General features: G+C 42.5%; 1 protein-coding gene across 2 annotated transcripts in view; it reads right to left on the minus strand.

Moving 5' to 3' along the window:
• Nucleotides 1-13243: 13243 nt before the first annotated feature.
• The window catches only part of tox3 (TOX high mobility group box family member 3), a 49956-nt gene continuing 35566 nt past the window's right edge, over nucleotides 13244-27633 (minus strand). For both annotated transcript variants that reach the window (XM_019866813.1, XM_019866812.1), the window contains 5 exons: nucleotides 24880-25131; nucleotides 17065-17328; nucleotides 16731-16961; nucleotides 15903-15983; nucleotides 13244-15813 (listed from right to left, as the gene is read on the minus strand). In XM_019866813.1, coding sequence (XP_019722372.1) covers nucleotides 15043-15813; nucleotides 15903-15983; nucleotides 16731-16961; nucleotides 17065-17328; nucleotides 24880-25131 — 1599 coding nt within the window. In that variant the 3' untranslated portion in view covers nucleotides 13244-15042. The remainder of the gene's footprint in view (nucleotides 15814-15902; nucleotides 15984-16730; nucleotides 16962-17064; nucleotides 17329-24879; nucleotides 25132-27633) is intronic.

Here is a 27633-nt window from a genome sequence, read left to right on the forward strand (position 1 = left end):
ACGGCGGTTAACTTCTAACTTCAGTACTGCTATGCTCGTGAACATTTGTTCCGAATTTGATTTTAAGTGTTGTCATCTCCTTCATTTTTATCAATCTAACAGCAGCTAAATAACTTTCAGCTTCCAGCCAAATGATAAAACGGAATATTCTCTCTTGCTGATCGAGTGAGTGATGTTACATAAAAGCAAGATTTCTTCTTCGCTCAGTGCTAGCGGAGGGAGATGGGAAGCAGATTGCAGTCATCCCAGCTCTTTTCCAAACACAGTTAACAACAACAAGCACACGCTAATGAACATGATTTTTCAGCCTCAGGCAGTTCCAAAAAAAAAAAAAAAAGATGACTGATTCAAAGGCCAGGCAACAATAAATCCGCACAAGTCTAAAATGATCAAAGTGTGAAGGCAACACTTGATATTTTCTTACATTGTGAATGAATTCAGGGAGCTGAACGCGAGTCATTTTGGAGTGTGGTGATTAGTAATAAGAAAAAAAAAAGTGGGGTAAAATGCAGTTTCTTAGGGTGGATTGACAGAATTGCTCGGACATCATCTGAAAAATGTTACACGTGACAAGCATATCGTATATCCTACATGTCAATCACTCCAGCTGTGCCACGGACTGGTCGTGACAGTGTCACGACACTGTCACGACCCGATTAGCAGCGCAAGTGAGAACAGTTACTTATTTTCTGTTCGACTGACATTAAAGAAATAATTTTTTTTTTTCCCACTCTTCTCGCATTTCTGTCTGACCGTCCGGTGACTGGCTGTCTTTCCAGTTGCTGTCTGTGCAGTGATTGGCTTACAGAGCAGAGTCATTATAGCAGCACTGAATGTTGACTGTTCTCAACCTGATTTGCAACATTAGCCCGAGTCATTTTCAGAACGCCGGGCTATTCAAACTTTTGAGGACATAATTTTATGGACATCAAATGTTTTGGGGTTTTTTTCGTCATGTCGTCGGCATCGCCATCACCGCTTTACATCGCTGGCTGTAATTGGATGACAAAACAATAAAATAGGAGCCGTACAAAAGTCACATATAGCAAGCGAGCTAGTTGTTGTCGAAAAGGTTGTAAAATGTCATGAGCTGCAGAGTGTTCTAGCAATAACAAGAATGGTAGCATGGCAAAGAGATGCATGAATAATGTATTTGCACACGCAAACACACGCACACACATATACAGCCACGGGCACACATTAATGGCAAAAAAAAAAAAACCCACACAAAAACAAATCACATCAAATAAATGCTTGATTATAGTGTATGAAATGTTTCTGATCAGTCAGCTGAAAAACTAATTTCATTTTCTCATTAGAGTTCTTGCCCGGGGCTCCTTCTCATGTCAATGTTTATTACTTGCAAAAAGAGAAAATTAAAATCATCTGCCGCACTCGCAATCGGAACTGAGAGAGACTATTTGCAATGGAGAAGGAGGAAAAATGGGGAAAAAGTGGGCAACCATTTATAGAATCCATCTCTCTCTCTATTCTTTTCTTTTTCTTTTTTTTTTTTTTAACAGAGGCGGCGGGTTTATAGCTGCTGTGACCTTTCCCTCTCTGGAGATTTGCTACTCTGCACTCATCCATCATCTTTATAATTCACTGTGGAGTCACTTGGTGGATTGTTTGCGCCAGGTGACCGACACCATTAATGTTTACCATTTTGTCCTATATATTGGCTTCCCGAGGGACAAAAACAAACATATCATTATGTATTTTTCTGCATTAAGAATCATACAGTTGAAGGAACTTCAGCTGACTCGCACCGGGCTTTTATTTACTGCACTGCAAGTTGTGGGGAGTCGTTTGGCTAAAAACACATTTGTGTAATAGGACACACACACACACACACACACACACACACACACACACACACACACACACACACACACACACACACACACGAATACATACATACAACATGTTCCCAAAAAGCTGGGACAGGGGCATGTTTGCCACTGTTTTTATTTCATTTTATTTATTTATTTATTTATTTTTTAAAGAACTTTCATTAAACATTTGAGAACTGAGGGCACTAATTGTTGAAGCTTATTATTATTCTTTGCCATTCTGACATAATGTACATTTCTAGCTTCTCAACAGTCTCGGGTCTCCATTGTTGTATTTTCCAGTTAATAATGCGCTGCATGTTTTCAATGGGAGACAGGTCTGGACTGCAGGCAGGTCAGTCTTGTACCCGCACTCTTTTAGCAGCAATAACAACATTATTGTTTCCAGCAACAGAGTTATGCTAAGTTACTACCCTGTCCAAAAGTAGACTGTATTGGAATTTGCAATGTAATTTGAAAGAGGAAATCGTGTAAATGAAACTCTCACCTTGATTCTACCAGATGGCGATGATGCATTCATGTAAACAAGCAGCTGTGAGTGAAGCGTAAGCTCGCAAAGCCCAAAAACAAGCGTAAGGGATCACCACCTAGCCGCCAGCTTTGACTGACAGAAATCGACTTAAGTCTAATCATGCTGGAAGAAATGTAAAAAGATATCTCTGATTTATGTGAGGTTTAACTGCCTATTTGAAGTCTTGATGTCATATGAAGTATTTTTCAAAGCCATGTCACTAAAACACGCGTCCTGACCTTTCCTCTGAGACCCCGTTTCCATTTATTTTCCAACACGCTTCCCTTTGAGAGCACTTCTGCTTTCGTCATTGGAGGAAAGGTCAAAGAGAATTGTCAATCCGACGACTCGACGAGTACTGCCAATGTAATGAAATAAGAGTAGAAAGTAAGTACAGAGGCTTTTTCATGATTCTGCTCCCTGAAAAAGCGTGTTTATTGTTTTCAGTTTGCAGAATTCGCTTTCCACAAAACTCTGTAGAGGGTTAGTTAGCGTTTGTGTTGAGTAAGTATCGGCGAGGATCCGAAAGACGTTGTGGATGTATATTCACTCTACTCCACTACTCTCCGAACCTCAAATCTGCAAACCACTAGAACACCATATGCTGCCAAAGACAAAATAAAAAATGTACAAAAGGGGAAATCCTTCCATTGCAACTGTACTTTTGTCTTGGTTGGCTTCGCATTACAGTATGTCTACCGCAGTGCAACACACCATTATCTACAAGGGCAATGCCTCCATGTTCTTCCAGAAGAACATTATGCAGTACATTGAAATTATGGCTCCATTCAAGGGAAAATCGAATCCGAAAGTGATGTGCAAGGACAAAGTGGTTTCCTGTATGAAGGGCCTGAAATGAAAATCTGTTTGATGTTGGTGTTTCCTGAAATTTACAATAACCATTCACGGCTGACAACCACATTGCAAAATTTAAATGATTGAAAAGTGCAGGAAAAAAACAATGCGGGCCAAGGAGAGGCAGCACTGAAAGCGGTTTGCATGCCTGCCTCACAGTTCAGAACTTCGGCGTTTCGACTCTCAGGCCCTCCAGTGTGCACTCCTGATCTGATGATCTGTGTGCTTGTAGTAAGACACCCCCGACCCCACCACCACCACCCACCACACGCTACCACTCCTTCAAACAGATACATGCACACACATTCAAAATAAAATGTTCGCTGAACTATATTTTATTTACTTTTCTGATCTTTTGGACAAGAAGTTGTGAATTTCTATTCGTCAACAAAGGCAGCTAGCTCGTTTGCACAGTGGGAATCCGAGATTTGGGACATTGTGAAGTGACCCCCCCCCCCCCCCCCCCCCCCCCACCCCACGACACCCCCTTATGTAAGTGAGCAACCACTATGATGGCAGGTTGGGGGTGTTGCTATTGGTGGCTTGTCAAAACGATGGTGATGGATGACACGGCTTCTGACTGGGAACACCACATTAGCACATTAGAACGTGGGTGATGAATAGAGCAAGCGTCAGCCGCCCACCCCTGAAAAAAAGGCGGACGACTTATTGAAATGAGTGGAACTCTTGTTTCAAAGCACACACGGTGAAGTGGCATTTTGCTGTTCTGCTGCACTCAAGTCAAATAAACGTCCAACTGAAGTGAAGTTAGCCCCACTGTAAATGCTTTAACTAAGCTTTGTCAGGATTTCTGACAGCTACTTTTTATTTCTTGACTTTACTTTCAATTGTTTTAAATGCCTTTCAGTCTTATTGTTTGGAAACGTGTTCATAACGTTATCAATGTATGAAGTAATTCTTAGGAAGCTATTTTTCTTCTCTTATCTTTGCTTGATGTCTTTAGCTGATTGTTTTCCTAAATACTGGTAATTAAAAATGCCTTGCCCAAACATAATCATTGCTACATGCTTGCAATTTTTTTTTATGTTTCATTGTTTAAAAAGACGATTACCTTTTAATGTCAATAAATGCAGTCCTCGGTTCAGAGAGTTAACGCAGCAGGAAAGTCATATTTACAATAAATAATTAGTATGAAAAACACCTCTGTGCCGTAAATATAAAACCGTCTCATGAAAAACAGTAAGTACAGTGATTACTGAGCGTGCCTCCTTGTGCCATGTGTTGACATATTCCTATGCCGCTGTGCAAAGTAGTTCTTAACCTTGAAATGTGGGCTCGCACAATTTGAGATCGCCTTGTGACTGCTTTACAAAAATAGCTAACCAGTTTTATGACTCTGTTTTTCAAAGTGAAAGCTGACCTTGTAACAAAGATACATACTGAATTGTCATTCTTGGCGTACTATTCCAGCCTTATCATCAACTGGCTAACTGTGAGGAAGCGTTTTTCTGGTGGATCAAATTTATGACATGGCAGAGATTCCTCTGATCGTCAAACAGACAATCTTTCCACTTTAGACCCGTGATACATCCTTACGCATTGAGTCGGCCAATTAGTTCAGCTTTAGGACTTGAAAGTGCTGTCAAAAAGCCACATAGCAATAACAAACAAAAGGATATGTGGACTTCCAGGACAGGAAGGTCACTAGGTGCATTGGACCCCCATGATCCCCTTGGGCTGGCCCCCTGGCCCTGAACAAAGAGAGGATTCAAACAATGAATCACTCTGAGAGCTGAATGGATATACGGGGCAAGCACTATAACCCCCCCCCCCCACCCCCCTTCAATTCCCTTCATGCTTGTGACAGAAAAATACTTGTTCTTCCCAATGAAGAACTAATGAAGATGGCCTGGGCAGTAAAATGATTAAAAAAAAAAAAAGAAACACACACACACACACACACACACACAAGACAAATGCGCACGAATGGAGCATGGCAGGAGTCTGTCTTGTGTCGTCAACTGTACACTGTCCAGGTTTCACAGTGCAGCTGTTCTCTCTAAGGCTCAAAACAATCGCTCACGTGCGTCTGGAACTAGTGTGGGCTTGTGATTTGTTACGCCAGCTCGCTCATCAACCAATGCGTGCAGTGTATTTGCATGCGCTGAAATACTGACGGCCACTCATCGACAGACTCACCGGACTGACGAATGTCCACCTCTTCGTCAATCATTACCCCAATGACGAAGGGCAAAGCTCAGTGTGGCCAATTTAGCGACTTTGACACCTTATGTAGCCACTTTAAGACTCCCTGAGGCACGAGTTTTTCAAATAAGTGACTGTCAAAAACGATGGAGCGACTTTGTGTGGTTTTACTGGAGATTTATGGAGATTTCGACGCTTTTCAAAGCATGAGATATTTACCTTTCTGCATCCAGGTTAGCAAAACGACAAGGCTGATTAATTAAACCTTATTTCAACAAAAGCAAGCGCCCATCAAAAGTTTCTTCTCTCAGAGAATGGCCGCAATGACACTTCAGCACGATTTTTTTCCGCCATGCAGATGAGGTCTGCAGGCACTGTTATGGCTACTGCTCAACCTTGTCAACACTTCCGTCAATCACGTTATTTATTAATTTATTCCAGTCATTTATCTTAAAATCATATCGGATATAAAGTATCCATTAAGTATATGACACATTATTAACTTATCGTAACATGCATTATAATTCAAACAGTGCACTAAATTTAAGTTATTATTATTATCATTATTATTATTAGTAGTAGTAGTAGTAAATGGCATTTTTTAGTTACATATCATCACACAGATCTCTATTCATAAGTTTTGTATATATACACGGCGTGAGCATCTAATGGGAAATGAACATCAATATAACATCAAAAATCAATCAATTGATGTCAAGATGATGTTGAATACAGATTACGTGCTTACTAGGTGGTGTATGACTATATTTGATGTATTTTGTGTATTATTTTATATATATTAGTTTGTTTTGTTTTGTTTTTCTGCTGAGGCGATTTAAAAAAAATCTTCTGATCTTCTGTTGTCATACAATTCATATATTTCAATGCAGTGCATTCGTGGTATGATTATTATTTTAATATGATGTATTCAAATGTGTGCACATCTAAGGGCATCATAATGTATTCGAATCAGAGCACACAAAGCCCGAAGCCTGATTGCCACTGGGTTACCGTAAATTAAATTTAATAAGTTCTTTTTGAATTCAAATGCATTCATGAAACATTTAGGGGATTTCATTTTTCTTTAATTGCACTGCAAATTAGAATAACCATTTTTTAAAATCTTTTTTGCAACTCATTTGGGAAGATTTAGCTCTTTATATTTATAACTTGATGATAGTTATTCATATTTACTCTACACCTTGCCCACTGACAGCTGGGCCAGCCCCCAGACAAGACAGACAGACAGACAGACAGACAGACAGATGTAAGGTACAGTATAATCACCTAGAGGATTATACAGTAGTGTTCAAAAGTTTGAAGTCACTGAATAATGTACCATTCTTGAAAGAAAAGCACCTTGACTGGATGCTTTGACTCTATTTCTAATTACTTTAATGCCACCTTCATTGAAAAAAAAACAAAAAAAAGTATTTTTCTTTCAAAAATAATTACATCTCAAAGTGACCCCAAACTTTTGATCTCCGGTGCATGTCTACCAATCATACAGTATATAAACAAACATACATATTTTTAAATACCAGTTTTAAATAATTTTTTTCTCTCTGTACAGTATAGATTGTTTTCTTTATTTTTACTCTCTTCTCTTTATTGGATCCATTAAAAATTCAGTGTGCACTTTGAACACAATTGAATCATCACCTTGCGCAGTTTTGAAACCCTTTAAGCATCCCTCCTCCAGCGCAACAGTAAATGTTTATAGAGCATACAGAGTAAATGAGTCATTATTGCTCATCTCTAACCTTTTCCTACCCCCACCACCTTTTGTTTGGCAACAGCTGTTATCATGGATTTTTTTTCCTCCTTCTTCTTGTTCTTTCTTCTTCTTCTTCTTTCTTTTTTTTTTTTCTCGGTCAGCTGCGATTGCTGGGGGGCAAAACAGGAGCAGATGGTGTTTTGCTATGCATGAATGGAGCGTTGGAGGAGTTTGCCTTGAATAGGGGCAACTTTTCAATGGTGTCTCCGCGCCACCTGCCTCTTGTGGCACGACATGGAGGAAAAAGAGAAACGCTCGCCGGGCACCGTCCGTACGTATCGATTATCATGGCGAGTGGTGGCGTAATGGCAAGTACACCGGGCTTTGACGTAATTGGTGGTGACAGGGCGCGCTTTTGTGTAATCTATCGCCGCTGCCGCCCTTAATCAGTTGAGTTGCCATAGAAACACGTTGGCCAAGTTAATGGCTTTTATGATTACCAGTCCAAGTGAGCCGCATTAAAAGGGAAGAGATGATAAAGTACAGATGGAACGGAGGTTGTGTGCTTGTGTTGTGCATGACTGCAAGATTTGTAGATATAGGGCCAAGATGGGCGATAGTGATGTTTCTTTAATAATGAATGTGGATGCATCTTTACACTGAAGAATTACAAGGAATTTGTGATCTTTAACACAACAAAATATATTATTCAGTTGGAACAAAATACAGCGCAGTCTTACTTGTAAATGGGCGCAGTTAGAAAGGGGCGTTTGCACTGTTGTGGGGATAAACACAGCTGACTTGCTTCCTGGCCAATGCCAGCGGCTCCTGTCATTTCCTTTGAATTCAGCGCAGGAGAGGTGCGCGCAGTATTTGACGAAGCAGAAGCGGAGATGGACTTGCTGGAGTCCACGCAGGAGATCAACATATGCAAAGTAAGTTTAGAAGGAACTGCAAGATCACCACATGCAGATGAAGTGAAGTTTGCAAAGGCCATCACAGATCGCCACTATGAAGTACTAAAAAGGATGCGCTCGACTTATCCAGGCATGAAAATCAAGATTCGCTGATTTTTACGCTAAGCGCACATCTGCCAGTCTACAAAAATAGAGCGTAAAAGAATGCAGCGATGCCCGTTGTTGTCATGTTTATGAATGAATATTTGCCTGTGCCCTGATCAAATTTCCTAAAACCACGTTAGGCTACCTGCACCAGTATTCAGACGTGGTCCGAGCAAGCATAACTTAAGATTTCTCAGATTGTTGGTTAGCAAGATGTCAGCAAAACTATTTCCACAAAAAATCTAGAACGTGTGGTACACTGGCAGGTATCTGCAAAATTTGCTTTCAATGAAATGCCAAATAGAGTATATGCATCATAAAATTGTTAAATCTGAAGAGCTTCGTGCTGCTGCTTTTTTTAGTTGGATATTAATTACCGGTAGTTAAAACCCAAGACATCGCAAACAGATGAAGATTCTTGGTTTTGCGGTTTCCCACTGTGATCTGTTTCAAGCGGAAGAGAAACATGAGCAGCGCAGCCGTATTTCTTGGCCTCCATTGAGTGTGTTAATGGTGAACTACTCTGTGGAGAGTGGTGCTATTTGCTCTCATTAACAGCAGGATGAAGCATATTAGAGCACTATCAATCACCGCGCCGCTATGTTCCCACGTGGCAGCGTTGCTCTTACATTAAGCAGAAAGCTGAACACGACATCAGAGCAGTTCCATGAACTGACATGACTGTCGTCATCATCAAAATCATCAAAACTTTGACATTCGTCCTTGTTAGGTTGGAGGATCCTTTCTAGTTGGTGAAATCCAACAAGTGGGCGGTGGCATGATGATTTGCTTGCGACATACATCGAGGTTGTCCAAAGATGCATTTGAAGAAATAAAGGCTTTCTACAGACACCGCTGTAGGTGGCACGGTCAGTGCAAGAAGGAAAGTCTTTTCATTCCAAAAAGCTGAGAACGCCAGCCTAGCCAAAAAACATTTATGGCTGTAAAGCAGGTTTACAAGACAAACTAGCTAGGCATCTACCTGCAAAGAAGAACGTCACTGATGTGAACCTGGTGCTCTTGTACGCCCCCCTTTGGTGTGGCTGTGTGGCTGCCTGCCACAGTGTGGAGGAAGCGGAGACAGAATCCTGTCTGCCTCCCTTTCACACTGCTGCGTTTTATGTCATCGGCAAAAGTAAATATGGCACACAAATATCAAAGGCACTAATCTGACCATCGAAAATTAGAACGCGTATTAGAAGTGCCCAAAAATATTAAATCGGAGATGTGAACAGAGACAGAATATGTACTGTATTTGTCAATTTTCACTTCTGCAGCAGTACAGTAATTGAAACCAATAGATGGTGGCATTGCTCATTGTGCTTTTCGTGAGGGGTTGCGCAATCTCAGGTGAGGCGAACAGCTCGCTGCCGCTGTCTTGCCCATTTATTTGAACAGGAAATATGCAAATTCTGCAACTTCCAAAGGAAATCATGAATACCCTTGGAGTCAAAAAGAAAATCATGATAAAGCACAGACCAAAGAGATAATGTCGTGATACTACAGCACACTAACATAGAAAATAAATGTGTTTATTTATTTGTGTGCAGTATATATATGTATGCATTTATTCTTCACAAGCAGGTGAGGCCCTGCCTCCCCAGACCCCGCATCCCTGGTATCTGTCCGTCCAAACATGCATCTGGACAAATAATGGCCTCTCATCAATAAATACCTTACAGATAACAAATGCCTGGTCCACCAGATGCCACCGCTTTACAAAATTTGGTGGAAATCTGTTTTTGAATTTTTGGCATTATCCATCTGAATATTCCTCATAGCGGCTGCTCCTCTAACATATGCTGTGTCTCAATTTAATGCACGTTATATTGTATAATATATGATTTTGATTACATGTCCAAAACTGATTAAGAACATGTAATTTCACATCAAGATGATTTGTGTAACTACACTCCTCCACTCATCCCTCCAATAAATGCCTGGTAATTACTGCAGTTGAGTAAATAACCCCCCGGCTGCTTTTTGACAGAATAGGGTCTGTCTGTCATTGTAAGTAATACAATCACGGGATGACCTAATTATGCCCTCCCCTCTCCCCCACTCCTTGCACTGGAGAGTGAGTGCAGAGTCAGATGTGCAGGCAAAGGGATTTTCTATTTTAATGATTTATTTCACTCTTTTGTCGCTTTCCCGTCCGGCGCACACAAACAAAGCGATTTGCCACAAAAGCCCTGCTGACACTGACCATCTGACCACCAGTCCCACGCCCACCCGTTGCCCTGCTTGCTCACCGAGAAACTTCATCACAACATTGCTAACGCAGCGTTTTGTTTTGTTTTTTTGCTGCTGGGGAGGGTGCGCACAAGCCGGTTGCCCCCGTAAGTCCAAAACACTGACTGATGTGCTCTACAAATGGGACAGCTGAACACTGACATGAATAGTTGAGAAGAGAAGCTCAGGCATCCGTTAAGGGTAAGGTGTTTACTTGAGGTAAGGCATTTATTTGGCCAAAGGCTTTATTCTTAAGCTCTACCAAGAGGGGAGCTGAAGTCCGACATATTGAATATTTAACTGCAGAGGGGATCTGGCGTCCATTGGGGGTGTGGCATTTAGTAGGAGGAGGCCTGTATTTGTCCCAAGGCTTCTTTGCTCAACTGCAGAAGGAACCAGGTGTCAATTAGCGGTGAAACATTTATTTGCCCAAATACATATAGATATTTTCAAACACACACGCTTTCTACAGCTGGAACTGAGTTAAGGGAATTATAAATCGTTCCAAATACCAGACAGTGTGAGAACAAAACAGTCAGTTTTTTTTTCTCTTGAAAGCAAATAAGTTATCAGAAAAAGCCTACTAGAACATCAGAACTTGAATAGGGAGAAATGAGTAAATATGCTCACATCTCGCAGGTCTGTGTCTATGCGGCCCGCTACCAAATCGGCCGTGGCCCGGTACCGGTCCGCGGACCGGTGTTTGGGGACCCGTGCACTAAATTGTCCTTAGGTGTGAGAGTGAATGGTTGTTTGTCTGTGCGTGCCCTGCGATTGGCTGGCAACCAGTTCAGGGTGTCCCCCGCCTAACTGCCTGAAGACAGCTGGGATAGGCTCCAGCTCGCCCGTGACCCTTGTGAAGTTAAGCAGTTCGGATCATGAATGTAATTACCTCTCTGTGAAATAATAAGTTAAGGGACCAGAAGGAGCGATTAAAGATTTTAAAACATGCTTTGTTTCCGTTTGTTTGTGGATTTTTTGCAGTGAGGCACTCGGCCATTAATTGAGGAATGTGTCAATGAGAGCGGAGGAAACATTCCTCTAGCAGAACACCTTTTTTTTTTTTTGTTTCAAGGAGATTGTCATTGATAGTCCTTTATTTATTTTTTCATATCTGTGTAGTTGACTCAAATTGTGCGGAGTCAGGTATTGGGAAGGAAGTGCATTTATTCATCTGCTCAATGCTGTGTTTTGAAATGGAGCTGTAACCTTTTGATTCGGGTAGCTGTGAGATATTTGTCCACACACTGACCGGCTCGGCTCTAAGGGCTTCCAGGAGCAGCGAGGAACTCTTCCATGCATTATTTATGGGGCCTCGGCTGTGAATCCGCTCGGAATAATAATAACAGCCATTTCCCAGAGGCTCATTATTGTGTGTTTTTAAAAAGCGTGCGTTCGGTCTCCATGGACACCGGAGCACCTCCGTCCTCTCTCCCTCTCTCTCTCGATCTTGCATTGACATTCAAGTCACGTACATTGGCCCTTTTAATTTTCATCACATCATAAGACTTTTTTTGTGTGTGTATGTGTGTCTGTGCGTCTGTGTGTGTGTGTGTGTGTGTTTGCCCCTTCACCAATTATGGTGAAAGAAATTGGCCTTTTTATTTTATCCCCCCACCCCCCCGCGCGCGCGCGCGCGCACACACCCACACACACACACACACACACACACACACACACACACTCTCCATCCATCCATCCATCCATTTTCTGATCCGCTTTATCCTCACAAGGGGTGCTGGAACCTATCCCAGCCGTCTTTGGGCAGTAGGCGGGGGACACCCTGAACCAGTTGCCAGCCAATCACAGGGCACACAGAGACGAACGGGTTGATGTGTATTGTTATTATGATGATGAAGACAAGTAGCAGTTACATGCTGACCTTGTCCAGGAGAAAACACAAATGATGTCCATAAATGTGACGAAAACTTACAAAAACATTAGAATCATCAATTGTGTCAAAAAAAAAAAAAAAAAAAGAAGCAAGGTCAGCGCGGTACACTAGCGGTGAGCACATCCCTCTCAAAGACTCCGGGTTCTGGGTACTCCAGCTTCCTCCCACATTCCCAAAACATGCAACTCAGTTTCTCTCTCTCTAAACAGCCTTTTAGCACCTGAGATACTGTACAATTCCAAATTGAAAGGTTGCCTGCTCCAGGCAGATCAAGAAAAAAAACTTACCCATGCTTTTATCTCATAGTAGACTTGATTACTGCAATGGTCTTCTGACTGGACAAAGGAGCATCAAACAGCTGCAGACTGTAAAGAGATCACAACACATCACTCCAGTACCGAGGCTTTACGCTGGCTCTCAGTCAGCTGCGGAATAGATTTCATAATTCTGTTACTGTTCTATAAATCGCTGAACGGTTTTAAGTCCTGATTACATTGAAGAAATGCTAATACGAATCCAGTAGGGCTTTAAGGTCTGCAGAGTCGAGTCAATTAGTGGAGCTCGGGGGTTCAAAGCAAACGTGGCGAAGCAGCATTTAGCAGTTATGCCGCACTCAAACGCATTAAGATGCTAGCAGAAGTTAAGTCAGTTCCAAGCGTAAATGTATTTGAACATACAGTAAAAAGTATGCAAGCACACAATGTATAGAAAACACAAAGTATTACTGTGTTTGGGTTAAGTGCCTTTAAGAGGCGGGTAAGTTTCCTTACTATACGCAACATGGATAAAACCATGACTTAAAACTAAGGTACTGACCAAACTGTGATTGTTTGGGGGTTTACTGTTACCAGGTGTTGTCACTGAAAGTGGTGAAAGAGAAGTAATGCAATTAGTTTACTAATTGGAAATTTATCGCAAACATTGAAAAATGGTTAAAAAAAAAACATAACAAAATTGGGCTCCAATCACTTTCAGCAGTGTATTTATTTAGTAGCTAACAATAAGATAAAAGGCATAGTAACTCCTGAAACAAAAGGGATCCCGTCAAATAAATATTTGCGATTGATAGTTTAATTCTGAACACACACAAATATATAATACTTCATACAAAAAAAAAATATGGCTACTGTCATATTAGGTGTGATGGAATGTCTCTGGGATGCGTTGATGACTTGTCTACTTGTATGGCAAAGCGAAGGTAGAAAGAAAAACGTATTGTTGCTATTGTAACTCATAAAAACAAAGTAGAAAAAGAGCAGAAAACGCATTATGCGATATAGCAATCCACAGGTCATTTGAACAATGTTTTCATTAAAGCCTCACATATTAAAACTTTACAAGTGATATGAAAAAATGTACAACAATTTCTTTTTTGTGTGTGTTTCTGACTTACTTTAGGGTCTACAGTACAGCTGGCAAAAAAAAAAAAAAAAAAAAACCTCCAATGCCTTTTGTATTTTTAGTGAATTAATTTTCAGTTGGCTTTGGCAGTGCAGCAGCAGATCGGCTCTGCTTTATTTGTAGTATTTATTTATTCATTCTTTTTTTTTTTTTTATATTTGTTGTCACGGTAAAAATACATCACTCTCCTCCAAAGCGTCCGCCTGGTGAAATGGATTATAAAATATCCCCTTTTTTTTTGTTTGACAAAAATAAGACAATTTACTTGTTTCAACAACTGACGTGAAAAGTAATAGACGATTGGATTTTGAGGGATTAGATGGGGGCAGTAGCAGCCCCGTCTCCACAAAAAACACGTACAGCAGATAACAGCGACACTTGGACGACACGGCGGCAGAAAAATGATCTTTCGGGTCTTGAAAACGTCCTCCCAACCAGGGACCAGTCCAGTCAGTTACATGAGTCCCTTCCATTTGTCATCGCCTCTGGCCATAAATAAAGCTTTTGCATTAAATAAAAACAGTGACAGACACATGGCGTACCCATAGATATCGGAAAGACACCACAAAACAAAACGAGTACCGGCACCCCCTTACTTACGAACGTCAAACTCAGGATATATTTTGGACATGAATATTTACGAGTTTGTTAAAAAAAAAGAAATTGAATTTTGAGTTGCGTGGCTTCAGTGTTCAGCCACAAACCATGTCAGGCAGCACTATGGACTACTGGAAGAATTGCAGTGAAATGAAAAGCAAGAAGAAGAAGAACCTGTTTCATCCAAGATGTTTCAGATGAAAATTACATTTTGTCTTCCGGACAATTTTTTGAGCATCAGGATCCCGACATTGAGCTATTCTCAAAGGTTACAACGTCACTCACAAAGACAAAAAATGAGTCTGATCATTTCTTCAGACTGTGGTCGTCTACCTCGAAAGTCCTTTTCGATGTTAAAGAAAGGCACGCCGAAGAAAACGAAACGAAATCACGGAATTTGTGATTAAAATTTGTATGAGTATTTCGTAGTGACTCTTTTAAACGATTACGGTAAGCTAAGAAATACGTAGCAACAATTAAAAAAAATAACTAATGAAGACAGGAAAAATCTTCTGGAACGTAACTTGTTCGTAAGTGAGGGAGTGTCGGTCTACGCCATCCGAGCTTGGACGAAACCCCATCAACCCCTCTCTCCCTTTGGCCTCACATTTCTACGCGAGTGCATGTCCGTCTATAACAATCGACACCAGTTCTTCTTGTTACAACATTCTAAATTGTGACACACTTGTTAAGTGCAACGCTGAAAAGCAACCTGGACCGATGCTTTTATTCTAATGTCCTTGTTGGATTTTGGCTCAGAAAATGCTGACTTGGGAAAGGACCTGGGCGTGGGCCTGGATCTGGGAGGGGTGTTGCGGCGGCGGAGGGTTCTGCTGCTGGGGGGCTGGCTGGGGGCTGCCGAGCGACGCGGAGCCCACAGAATGGGGCGTGCCGGGAGAGTGATGCGGCGGCGAACACTGGGACTGGTGTTGTTGAAGATGTTGGATTTGCTGCTGATGCATCTGCTGCTGCATTTGCATGTGCTGCATTTGCAAGTGCTGCTGCTGCTGCTGCTGCTGCTGCTGCGTTTGTTGTTGTTGGTGGTGGATGTGGTGCTGTTGGAGCTGCTGCTGGAGGTGGTGCTGGAAGTGCTGATGCTGCATCTGCTGCTGGATCTGCTGGTGGTGCATCTGCTGCTGCTGCATCTGGTGGTGCTGGAGGTGCTGCTGCATTTGCTGCTGCATGGCGTGCTGCTGCTGCATGGGCGGGCTCATCTGCGACACGGCCGTGGAATGCGCCATGGTGCCGCCGGAGCCCATCTGGCCCAGCATTTGCGGCATCGCTGGGGACATGTTCTGGTGGGAAACGGTGACCGAGGTGACGATTTGACTGCCCCCGAGTCTCATCTGCAGGGGCTTGGGGGCGATGGCTCGGGGTAGGACTTGCTGAAGAGCCTGGGAGGCCGACGGCATGGAGGGGTGCTGATTGAGGGGCGAGGGCAGTACCAGGCCTGGAGAGAGGCTGGTGGAGGCCAAGGTCTGCTGCACCGACCGGATCGTCTGCGCCTCTGCGGATTCCGCTGCGGCCTGGAAGCAGGAAGAACAAGAACAAGAACAAATCAATCAATTGAGGTGTCCTCATGCAATATTTTTGAGGATTAAGAGAAATATCTCACCTTGGAGACCAGACTAGCGCGGTATGCTGCCAGGGCCTTCAAGTACTCTTTCTTGGCAGCCTCTGTTTTGCTTTTGTACACCTGCAACGACATGACAACAGATATCAATGATCAACCAGTTTTGGGCGTAAAGTTAGAAAGATGCTAAAACTCCAATTCCGCCAAACGGTACAGTTATTAATCAAGGTCTCAGAACAGACCACCTTTACCATCTATTCAAAGAGCTCTTTCTTCTGGAGCTAAACACACTTCTCTGCGACAAATTTATGTAGTTTGCAGTCTCATACGGCTGGGCGTCAACTCTTAGCGGAGCATTTGAAGGAAAAAAAAAAAAGGGTTCTTTCGAGAAAGAAAAGTCTTTGAGAAGAAACATCTGGTTCTTAAAAGAGTCTTTGCTCGGGAATGTGTTTTTCCAAAGATCTTTGAGAAGGAAAAACTACTTGCAAGTGTCTTTTAGAGGAAAATGTCGTTGAGAAGAAAGATATGGTTCTCTAAACAATCTTTGAAAAGAAAAGAGTTTCTTTCTTTGTGAAAAGAAAATATTTGGTTCCGAGAAGCTTCTGAGTGGCAACAAACCAGAAAGAGTCTTTGGGAAAGAAACAGCAGGTTCTTGAATGTACTGTGTAAAGGAGCTGTACTGCCGCCAATCAGGTTTGCGAAATACTTTAGGAAAGCGTATCAATCTATAAACAGCCAAGCAAGGAAGGGAGACTGACAAACCCAAAAAACAATTCGAATGGTCGAGGATGCGCACTGTAGATCTGAACTACCGAGCGAGATCACTGCTTTCACCGTCAATGATGACGGTTCAGAATCTGTTGGGCGTACCTGTTTCTGCTCCTCCCCGAGACCGTCCCACATGGATGCCACAATCTTGGACACTTCGCCAAAGGTGGCGTTGGGGTTCTGACCCTTGATGGCGGCCTGCGTGTCTCGGAAGAACAGGGCATATGCCGACACTGGCTTCTGAGGCTCGTTTGGATCCTTCTTCTTCTTCTTTTTGGGTGTCTTGGGCTTTTTCGTGGGATCGACGGGTGCCGGTCTCTTTTCGCCCACCACCTGCAGTGATGGAGGACGATCGATTTTGCGCAGATACGAATACATATTCGCAGATATGTCTTGAGATTCAATCTTTTTCGAATACATCTGATGACTTCCTCACCCTGTTGCCGTCATCCTGGTCATCTTCGTTGATGGAGCTGGAGGGCGACGGCGTGGCGGATTTGCTGGCCGGTGGCGATGGGGAAGTGTGGGCAATTTTGGCTCCCCCCGCGTTCAGGTTCAGCTGCGTGTTGAGATGTGACTGGTTGATGGTGGTCAGCTGATTCCGCGAGACCATCCCGTTGGGGACGCTTATGTTGCCGATGGACTTCATCAACATGGCTGGGTTAGCTGAATACTGACGGAGATGGGCCGGTCCAACATTCTGCGAGATTGACACCAAAGGAAAATAATATGGTCATGCAGTATTGATCCTCGGTTTTCATGTTGCGTCTGCATCTCTTTTCATGAGAGGAAAAGGGGGGCAAGGATGGTGGTTTTTTGTGTGGCAGTGTCACAATGCAGATTTTATAAATAACTTGGTTACAAAGCTGTGACGAATTATTGTAATGTAAGTTACAGTGACAAATCAGACAAATCTTATTTGATTTTTTTTTTTTTTTGTATTAAAAACTCATGCACTCCCAAAGACGTTTTTATATGTCTTTTCAGACTTGGTTTAGAATGGGCTGGTACTGAATGAGTTAAAATCTGCAACAAAGCTCTGAAGGAGTCCTGGTCTTGCACAAAATAGTTACTCCTGTTTATACCTAAACACATGCGTGGTACAATTGACAAGTGAAAAGGGAGACGTTTGGAAAAAAAAGTCTTGTGCAGGGAACAAGTACAACAAATGTAAGTGAAATCATGTAAGACTGAACAAGTTCTTGAAAGAGCTTGGCAAGGCACAATTTGTTCTTGAGAGTCTCGAGGAATCCCGTGCTCTTGAAAGAACGTCTTTGGTTCTTGAAAAATGATCTTTAAGAAGGAACAATCTGTTCTTGAACAGAAGATCCACATTTCCCGAGGTAGTCTTTGAGAGTAGTGTTTGCTGGAAGCCTTTAAGAAGCATCGACTGGTTCTAGAAAGAAACTTTGGACTCTAAGACAAAGCACCTGGAACTTGAAAGACTTTGTGAGCTTTAAAATGGAACAACTGTCTCCAACGTCAAGCGATTCTTGAAAGTGTTGGAGACCGAACTTGGAGAAGGAACATTTTTTTAAAATTGCCCCGTGCAAGGTGCACGTTTGCACAGGTTGGCATTGATTGCCGCTAGTTTGAAACCAGCAGCTGTCCCTGAGGGCTGCCAGATCAGAGAGCTGACATGGAACAGAGGAGGGGATGTGAGCGCAACACAAGAAGGTGATTTGTTCCTTCTGGCTGAGTCCATCTGGTATTCAGCGGCACAAACTCAATCTCCACCTAAATCAACACATCATAAAGCAATGCATGAGGCTTTATTGAACTCGCCCATCTTGCAGAAATATTGTCACACCTTTTAAGGACACAACATATTGTTGTCACTGCTCTCATCATGAATACAATTTGTGGAGCCACGGAAGGGCTCTATCTACATGTGACAGGAATGTGCTGTGAAAAAGCGTTTTGTTTTCTCACAAATGAGAAAACACACACACACACACATACGCACATGCAAGCTTGCGAGCATATTTGCATAGCCAGCTCGCTTCCAAGTGCTTTTGTCGTTACTGAAAACATGACGGGTTGCCGTTTGCGCCGTAAAAAAGACGCATGCTGAGCTCATTAGTCGCGGCCATCTGTATGGCAATGATGCAGGCCGGGCAATGGGCCGTTGCGCCCGTTTGTTTGGAATATGCTGATTACCTCAAAATGCTCCTTAAACATTGATTTTTTTTTTCCTTTCTCTTTTAAACGCTAACCAGTGCAGTGAAACCTAGAAAGTCAACTTTTAACCGGAGTTGGCAAAGTTTTAGTGCTCAAGGGCCACATTTGTTTTGGAGCCAGGTTATTTGTTGACGCCCTTAAGACAAAAAGTCATATTTATATGAAGTATTTAATTTTGGCAGTAAAATTGAGAATGGATTTAATTATTCCTAGTTAACAAATGTGTATCATAAAATGTTACATGTAAATCTAAAATACTGTATTGTATTCATTTTTTATTTATTTTAAATGATTCAACAAATCAGTTATTGAAGTAATACATTTTAATGAGTCAATTGTAGAAAAAAAAATGCAAAAGAAACAATACAGGAGTCTTCATGATGTAAATGGCAGCTCGCTGGGCCGAATTACAGAACTGTATTGATGACTAAATTCACACAGCGGGGCTTGATGCCCAACTTGGATTATTTAGTTAAATGTGATCTTCTTATGTACTCGTTGCGTTACAAAATCCAATGCAAATTTTGCCAGGTGCATATGTTGCAGCACGGTCAGTTTTCTGGTCTATTTGGGTCAAACAGGGACCAATCAATAATAATTGACACACATTTCTGGGCTGTTTTGAACCAAAAAAAAAGACAAAAAAAATGTCGTTTTGTACAAAAAAAAAAATGTTTAGTGTAAAACAACCCACACATTTGGGTCAAATTGACCCAAGTGGCAAGTTGGTCCCCTTTTGACATAATGATCATGTAGTTTCAAGTATCATGGGTGGGTCTGGAAAATAACTACCAAGATGATTGTCACATCACTCTCCTTTTATGAACTATTTGGAGATAAGAATTTTTCTGACGATTCGGGTAAAACGGACAGTTTTTTTTCCATTTTTAAACTTTGGAGGCAAATATAAAAAGGTCATGATGGCATCAGTTTGGCTCTGGAACATCCATCCATCCATTCATCCATCTGGAACAAATCATTTCTATTACAGTGGATAACTGTTGGGACAAAGTGTCTTGAAATTCCAACAAATTGGAACAGATGTACTAACTTTAGTGCATGTGCATTATTTGCATGCAGATTGGAGCGACAACAACAAAATACGGGGTTGCCTGACTGTAATCACCGCGTAACGGTAACGGCTAACGGCTAACGAATCATCTTGGCTCGCAGTCGCCTCGAGTACGCATGAATGGATGGCTGCCGATGTACGGCGCCCGCCGCCTCTCGTTTGCATTTTGATTGCGGCATTGTCAGCCCCGCAGACGAGATGTTTTGATAGTCATCGTCAATCTGCAAATGCGTCCTTATCTCTGGCTCTCAGCGGCTAAACAAGATGCAATGTCTCAAATCAATAACCGTTAATCCACTTTGTAATATTCCTCACATAACGTCGGAGAAAGGACGGCGGGGAAAAGTCGCTTATTTGATGCATTTCTGTTGCCGCGGCGCCATAAAATGAAAGCCATCTTTCTGGGCTTGGATGACACTCGCGTGATGATGTTTTTGACAAAGATATCACAAAAATAAAATCGAAAATCTGAATTGATGGAGAGTTTATGAACAGTGGCCGTGTGCGCTAAGCTGTAGGAGCACTGAAAAGAATGTTAACAAGTTCAATTTCCATTCAATCAATGGGCAGAGCTCTTGGAAATGTTCTGTGGCAGCAGAGGGCTAAAAATCATCTATATGGTAATTACGGGTGGATGAATCCCCCAGTAACTTTCGCCAGCATGAAAGGTCAGTCCTATTAAAGATTGTTTATCAGCGCTCTGCACATATTCCTTTATTGGGCTTCTAAATGGTGACATCATTTTTATTTTTAACACACACACACACACACACACACACACACACACACACACACACACACACACACACACACACACACAAACACACGGCCCCTCCCCTCCCATCTTCAGCAACTGCGCTTAAGCCAAATGAGAAAAATGGAATTGTGAGTAATGGTAAAGGCTACAATGCAAGGGAGGGGGGTGGGGGGTCTTTCAGTCCTTCAAAAGCAGAATACATTCATCGAAAAAAATATAATGTAACGATTAAACATCATGAATTATTATCGGGAGGATAACTCGATACACTGCCCATGAAGTAAAATAAGTTTCAGAAGCCACTTTCACACTTCTGGCACTGAAATGAAAATTCCAGGACAAAGTCAGCCTGCTGATTTGATCCCCTTTGGAGAATATATCAGAAGTCCCGTTCCCACTGCCTTTAAAAGCCGGTGTTTTCTATCTTTTTCCGTGTCCCTTTTTGGTATACATGGGAGCAAAATGGAAGAGGAGGAACAAAGTCGAACTGACATTTTTCCGGCTTTGGAAGTAACAACAGAAGCCCGTTTTAGACCGTCTGTAAAAGCTGATTAAGGGCATCTGATACTACCCCAGGAGGCACTTTTTTTTCACTGCGTCACTGTTCTGTACTGACCCGACAAACCGGGGGAACAAGTTGATCTGAAAAAATTCCGCCTTCTGAGGTAGTATCAGGAACCCTTTTCACACTTCCTGTAAAAAACTTTTTTTTTTAACCTTTTATCTGCGCCGCTGTATTGTGCCAACAGCACCAAAATGGAATGGAAGGAACAAGGTTGAGTTGGCAGTTTTACACCTTCAAGTAGTGTCATAAGCCTTTTTTACACAGCCTGTAAAAGCCGCCATTTTCAACCTTTTTTTTTTTTCACGTCACCCTGTTCATCAAAGTTCCATGGGGTTTTTTTTCGGCCTTTGAGTTAGTATCAGAAGCCCCTTTCACACTGCCTTTGAAAAAGCCAGCATGTTACAGCCTTTTTCCTGTGTCAACACCTTTGAATGGAATAGAGGCCATTTTCCCCCTCCTGACGTCGAATTGCAGGTCCCTTTCAAAATACCGGCGTTTAAAGGTGGTGTGAAAGGGCCTTTGCGGGGTTTTTTTCTGTACGACCAGCACAAAAACAAGTTGACATGGCAATAAGCAAACTTCTAAGGAAGTATCAGAAACCCTTTTCACATGACCGGTTAGAGTCCACATTTTTCTTGCCCTTTTTTCTTCTCATAAGCCATAACAAGGTGTGAAATCAACTTGGCAATTTTAGGCCCTTTGAGGTGGTATCAGAAGCCCATTCTACATTTTATTTTTTTAAAAATTGTATTTTGAAAGCAATTTCTGACACGGCCCCCGGAGGTGTGTATTTTTTGCTGCTTGAAAAGCGGCAAAATAAAAAGGCGGGACAAAGTCAACCCGGCATTTAGTAATGCACCAAAAGTAACAGTTTCACAATATAGATGCTACACAGGCGTATAGCGAGAAGGATAAAAAGTCATTGCCATGGCAACGCCAAATAACCCACAAAGGCCGTAATATTGGCAGACCGGCCAGGACACCTATCGTGCTATGTTAGCATCAATGCTAATGTCAAAGGAACTGTTCAGTGCCTTGGATTAATACTCTCTCTTGACAGGTGATCAGGCCAAGACGTATCCCCTCTTCTGACACCATATTCCAGTTTTCCGGTGACCCTGAACAGGATAATCCGTACAGAACACGCAGGGTGGACGGACATGACATTGGTAAACAGAGATTGCATTACAAGACAACAACTGTATGTTTGTAATCCAATCATAAAAGGACAGACTGAGGCAATTTTCTCTGTGTCCTTGCACATGTGTGGACGCGGCGAAGGCACCAGGTGTTCTTTGGAAATAGAAGCCCGGGACCCTCGCTGTGCGGTAGAGGACATGGGGGGGGGAGCAGAAACTGTGAATGTACTGAAGCTACGCTGGCAAGCTGTGGGCTCCGGTACGATTGGGTGTGAGCACAAACTCGGGTAAGGGAACACTCTGGGAAACATAAAATGAGAGTTCGGAGCTTGTTAGGAGAGCGGATTAAATAAATAATGATTTTGCATTCAGGCGTTGTATTGCCGACCCGGGGCCACATTGTGATCGTGTCGGACCATCCGAACTTCACTGACACTGGCTCGACTGGGCCAGCACCAATTTCATGAATAAATCGGATGAAATCAACACGTACTCATTTTGTTTTTGTTTTTAAATATTCAACATTCAGAATTGTATCCATTTAAAGTTATCGAGCATCAGAAATCTTTTTACTGCACTGTGAACATTTTTGGAGGAAAATGACAAATGCTTAATAGATTGTTTACCGAAAAAAAACCCATGAAAAAAAGTAACGGGAAAGAAGTATTATTTTCCTTAACGGCTTAAATAATACAATATAAAGATGCTAAATTTCTGGCAGGGCCACCGCAACTTGGCTCACGGTGGCCCCGTGTAGGCTTCACGTAGGACCCCAGGAAGCCATATGGCCGCGTGAAAACGCGCACAGCTGCAGTCATACAGCGCCTTGACCAAGTTTTCGTGTTAAAGGCACGGCTGGATGAATGCCGTACTTTCTGTTAGGGCTCCGCCAGTGCAATTTCGCATGATTTCTGGATAAAAGTGAGCAGGAAGCAAACAAGACAAATGAAAAATGTAATTGCAATATTGTGCCGTTTATTTGTTGGCCCCTGCGGCCATAATGAAGAAGTGAGCTTGTAATCATGTACATAAGCGTGTCATTCCGTTATCGGCGTGCTGACAACAATGACAAAACACCCCTCCCAGGCCCTCGTAAATCACTGTCTGCAAACTGAGAACAGCACTTATCTTGTTTCAAAAGTTACCTCTTGGAGATTTGAAAGAAAAAAAAAAGAATCAGGTGAAAGGAGTGACGATAGCCATTGTGGCAAGACTTTGGGGGAATCAATCCCATTTCAGGAGAAAATGAAGGGCCGTGGCCATTTTTCTTTTTCCTCGCGGAAGAATGTGCGATGGCCGATAACGAGCGGCAACCTACTTTCTCAGCTTTGAAATAAGAGTCCAATCAGACACATGAGCCATGCAAATGGTCTTTAAGGAGGAATAAATGCCGGGGAATCAAAATCTAATCCTCCAGCAAGTCGTGAGAATGGTCCAGAATGTAATTGTGTCAAGGTTCCTCCAGATGTACCGAGCTTAACTGACCGTGAAATGAAAATTCTTTAGGCACAGCCCTTGTGGGGCCCTCACTTACTGTATGGGATGTTTTAAAAAAGCGGCAATTATCTCGTGGGCCCCGGAGCAAGGAGGCGGGGACGGCGAGCTCTTAAGAGTTTATAGCCCTTCTCCCCTTATGGAATGTAAATAAATGCAGTGGAACCAGGAGAAATATGACTCCAAAGTCAAACGATATTTGTACTTCAAACCGTCGAAACGATGAAGACGTCAGCATCTCAAGGAGCTCAGTCGTTTGGCTTTTTTAGGGACGTCACCGCATAAAGTTATCAGCGATGACGTGTGAGACAAAAACCGAATCAAGAAAATATGGTCTTGAATGTGACATGATACGGAGGTACATAATAATTTTCGCGTGGTGACACCTCAGAGGTTTGTCAGTGATGAAAACAAGGAAAAATGTGCCCATGATAGCAGAAACGGACTTTAGTGCGACATAGGAAAGTAGTACATATCTTATGTCTTTGTCCTTAGTACAATATAGCTTAGCATACTCCTGCAAGCTTCCCTTCAACCCATTTCTGATATTTACACAGAGGAAAGACATTAAAATGGTTGACGGCAACTCAATATTATCATTATCTGGACCAATCATGTTTTTGTCCTTTTGCTTCTACTGCACTAAATGAATTTCTTTTTTTTTTTCTTTCTAATAGACAAGCAGTCTCCCGGTTGACATTTTCCATTTTTCTTTCTCAGTGCTTCTTCTACCCACCGTGGCATTTAAAAGAACACCTTTTCCCAACCAGAGACAACAATCTCACGGGCCTGCCTGCTACTACTCCGCAATTGACCGTCTCATGTTGGGGAAAAGCATTTACGTTTCGATCACCTCTTACAACCTGAGTTTTGCCTTAAACTCTACAATTTACTGTACAATGGTTTAAAAAGTGAAAAGTGACTTCCCTTGTTGCCATAGCAGCCGTTTTATCGGATGAAAAGAAGCGCACTGGGTAGTTGACGCGATGAAACAATATTTTCACTGTGTCGTTCTGGCAAAGTAGAAAGGCGGTTTTGCTCACCGCCGCTTGGCCGTTGCCGATCGAAATCCCATCCTGGTCCATCATGTTGCGCGAGATTGTGATGGACGGAAGATCCAAGCTCTGAGGGGGGAACTGAGGGATCAGGGAGCCCCTGTGCTGGGTTGGAGGCTCCGGCATGATGTGGAAAGGTGAATCCCCTTCAGACAGGCCGAGGCCGGACTCCATTTCTGGCGGAGGTGTGATGGGAGGAATCTCAAACTCCTCGTCCCCAAGGCTGGGTGTGTGAAAGGTCTGCAAGGGGAGGCAGGAGACAAAAAATTGGTTGATCCGACGGAAGTTGTTTAAGAATTGGTGGAGTGTGGTAACACAACTTCTAAGTCTTCTACGTTCACTCAAGTGTCATTTTTTTCTGAAGCTATTAATGCGCTGAAGGCATCCGAAGGGGGGAAAAAAAATGAAATGGCAATCACAGGAGAGCAAGAGCATGCACGATAAAGGCACTTATAATCTTTGGGATGCGAGATGTTAGGTTGAAGTGCACTGAAAATACACGTTACAGACTAGAAAGCTTGAAAAAAGCATTTTCAAAGATGATTACACATGACCAGGAGTATTTCTTTTTTGTTCCCCTCGCCTGCACCCTTAAATCTGCTCATCAAACAGCCTAATCCTTCTGCCTTTGGAATTAAAGCTTTCCGACACGCTTAATTTGCTTATGCGCCTTCGCCGAGATGGGAATGTTCACACACTTAGGTCTTGTTTTTATGTTGCAATGTTGCCTTAAGTCACTCTGCGGAATGGCGGTGTATTCATAAGCTCACGATGACCGCATGAACATCAAAGGACGCGCACGGTGTCAAAAGTGCTTGTCGGTCCTTTTGCAAAATAATGATTGATTGAAAAGCGACAAGAAATCTGAAGCCGTGGATCATATCCACAAAATGATTGAAGTTGGTCTAACCATCCAAAAGCAATTGGGGGTCACTTTTACAGGACGGCTTCCTTTCAGAGCATCCTTGACATGACTGTAATTGGTCTTGAAAGCCAAAATAAGGCATTTATGATAATCATGAAGGCCTCTCTTCAAACGCAGTTTAATTTTCAAAGAACTGAGATGAAATGCACCGTGGCAACCTTGCAACCATTTCACCAGGCAGAAGTCCCCAAAGATCTGGAAACATGATTTTTGGCATCATGAAACAAACGGAAATAGCCTCAGAGGTGGGTCAAAATACTACCATGGCATATCACAACGTATCAGTACATCAGCATCATACAAAATATTTCAACTTGTCACAAAACTATTCATAATCTTAGTGGACAATTCTGCAGAAACACAAACTTTTGCACCATTATCGCGGTAAGTTCTTGGACAACCTACTTTGGATCGAATACGTATAACCAATTGTTGATTAATACTGGGCTTCTAAAAAAAGAAGTCCAGCAACCAGTAGAGGCGATGTTGATTCACTTTCAGCTTTGCTGGCTTCAGAAGTAACAAAGTCCGCTTTAGGAAGTTCAACGACATTCAATATCAGCAGTATTAATCCATCCAAATAAACATTTATTCTTTGAATTTCATTTCTTTCAATTTATAAAATGTTTCACACACTTATGAATAGAATTCTCACATAAATCCTGTACAAGGGTTGCTAATGCTAATGTTTTCCAATGTTGAACGTTTGTATTACCACCTGTACCTAACATCCGTTAGCCACTACGGGCATCCAAATCAGCATCTAATAACCAATAACCATCCAGGGGCAGAAACTGTTAAGACCATTTTCATTCAGAAAACAGAGCCAGTTCACCTTCAGTTCACAGGAAGCTAAAGTCCAATTTGTCAAAATGCCAGCCTGTGGCTGCCTGTGTGCTGAATAGATGACAAGCACTTCCAGTCGGAACCGTTCGCTTGGAGCTCTCCGTAGCCATAAGCTTCAGTCCACTCAAAAAGTCCCAGCGATGCCAACATGCCAATGAAAAAAAAAATACAAATGTGTCCAAAAGTTAATAAACTCAACTGCCATAAGTCAAGAGAGAGGAAAGCTCCGGAGATCCCCCCCATCCTTGCCGCGTTCATTCATCTTTTCCGACTTCCCCTGCCGAGCCGGGTCAAGCTGTATGCTGGCGTGGAAAACTTGTGGTCTCGGTCTCATCTGTATTATATAACGCAGCCATCGAGATTTGCTTTGACAGCAAAGTGAGGCACAGCGAGGAGACGACGAAGCTTTGGGCACATTCCCAAACTAGTAGTAGCATTAATAAGCCGGTTTATGGAAGTTTTTTGTGTTTCAACATACGGGGCAGAAACAGTACAGATGACGGGGTGTGACGGAAGGTTGCATTCGGGCCGTTTTCAACGATATTTGGCACATTTAGTGAAGTGGGTTCTGGTTTGTTTGGGTTCCTATGGCAGCAAAGTAGCAAAAACTGAGTCTCTCATTACACACATTGCTGAAGTCATACTGACAGTATATTATACGTTTGTAATCACGAGGAGGTTCGCTGTTTAGTGGATATGTCACTGCAGCTTCTGTGCGAGTCAGGAGACCTCTTTTGCAGAGTTTTTCCTTCATTTTATGATGAGCCTGACATACGGCGTTTTGAGGTTACGAATGGCGCGCAATGAATCGGTTTGTGCAGAATTGTGACAGGACGCTTGTAGGAGAAGTGCTGTACTTACTGTTTTTTCAATGACTTTTATTTGTGGCCCGGTAGGGTTGCCTGAAAATTGGGCAGAACAGGATATTGGAGCCCAACAAATGGGAAGAAGGCTGGACCAGAATTGTACTC

The sequence above is a fragment of the Hippocampus comes genome, unplaced genomic scaffold (assembly GCF_001891065.2).
Source record: "Hippocampus comes isolate QL1 unplaced genomic scaffold, H_comes_QL1_v1.1 scaffold82, whole genome shotgun sequence".
Lineage (NCBI taxonomy): Eukaryota > Metazoa > Chordata > Actinopteri > Syngnathiformes > Syngnathidae > Hippocampus > Hippocampus comes.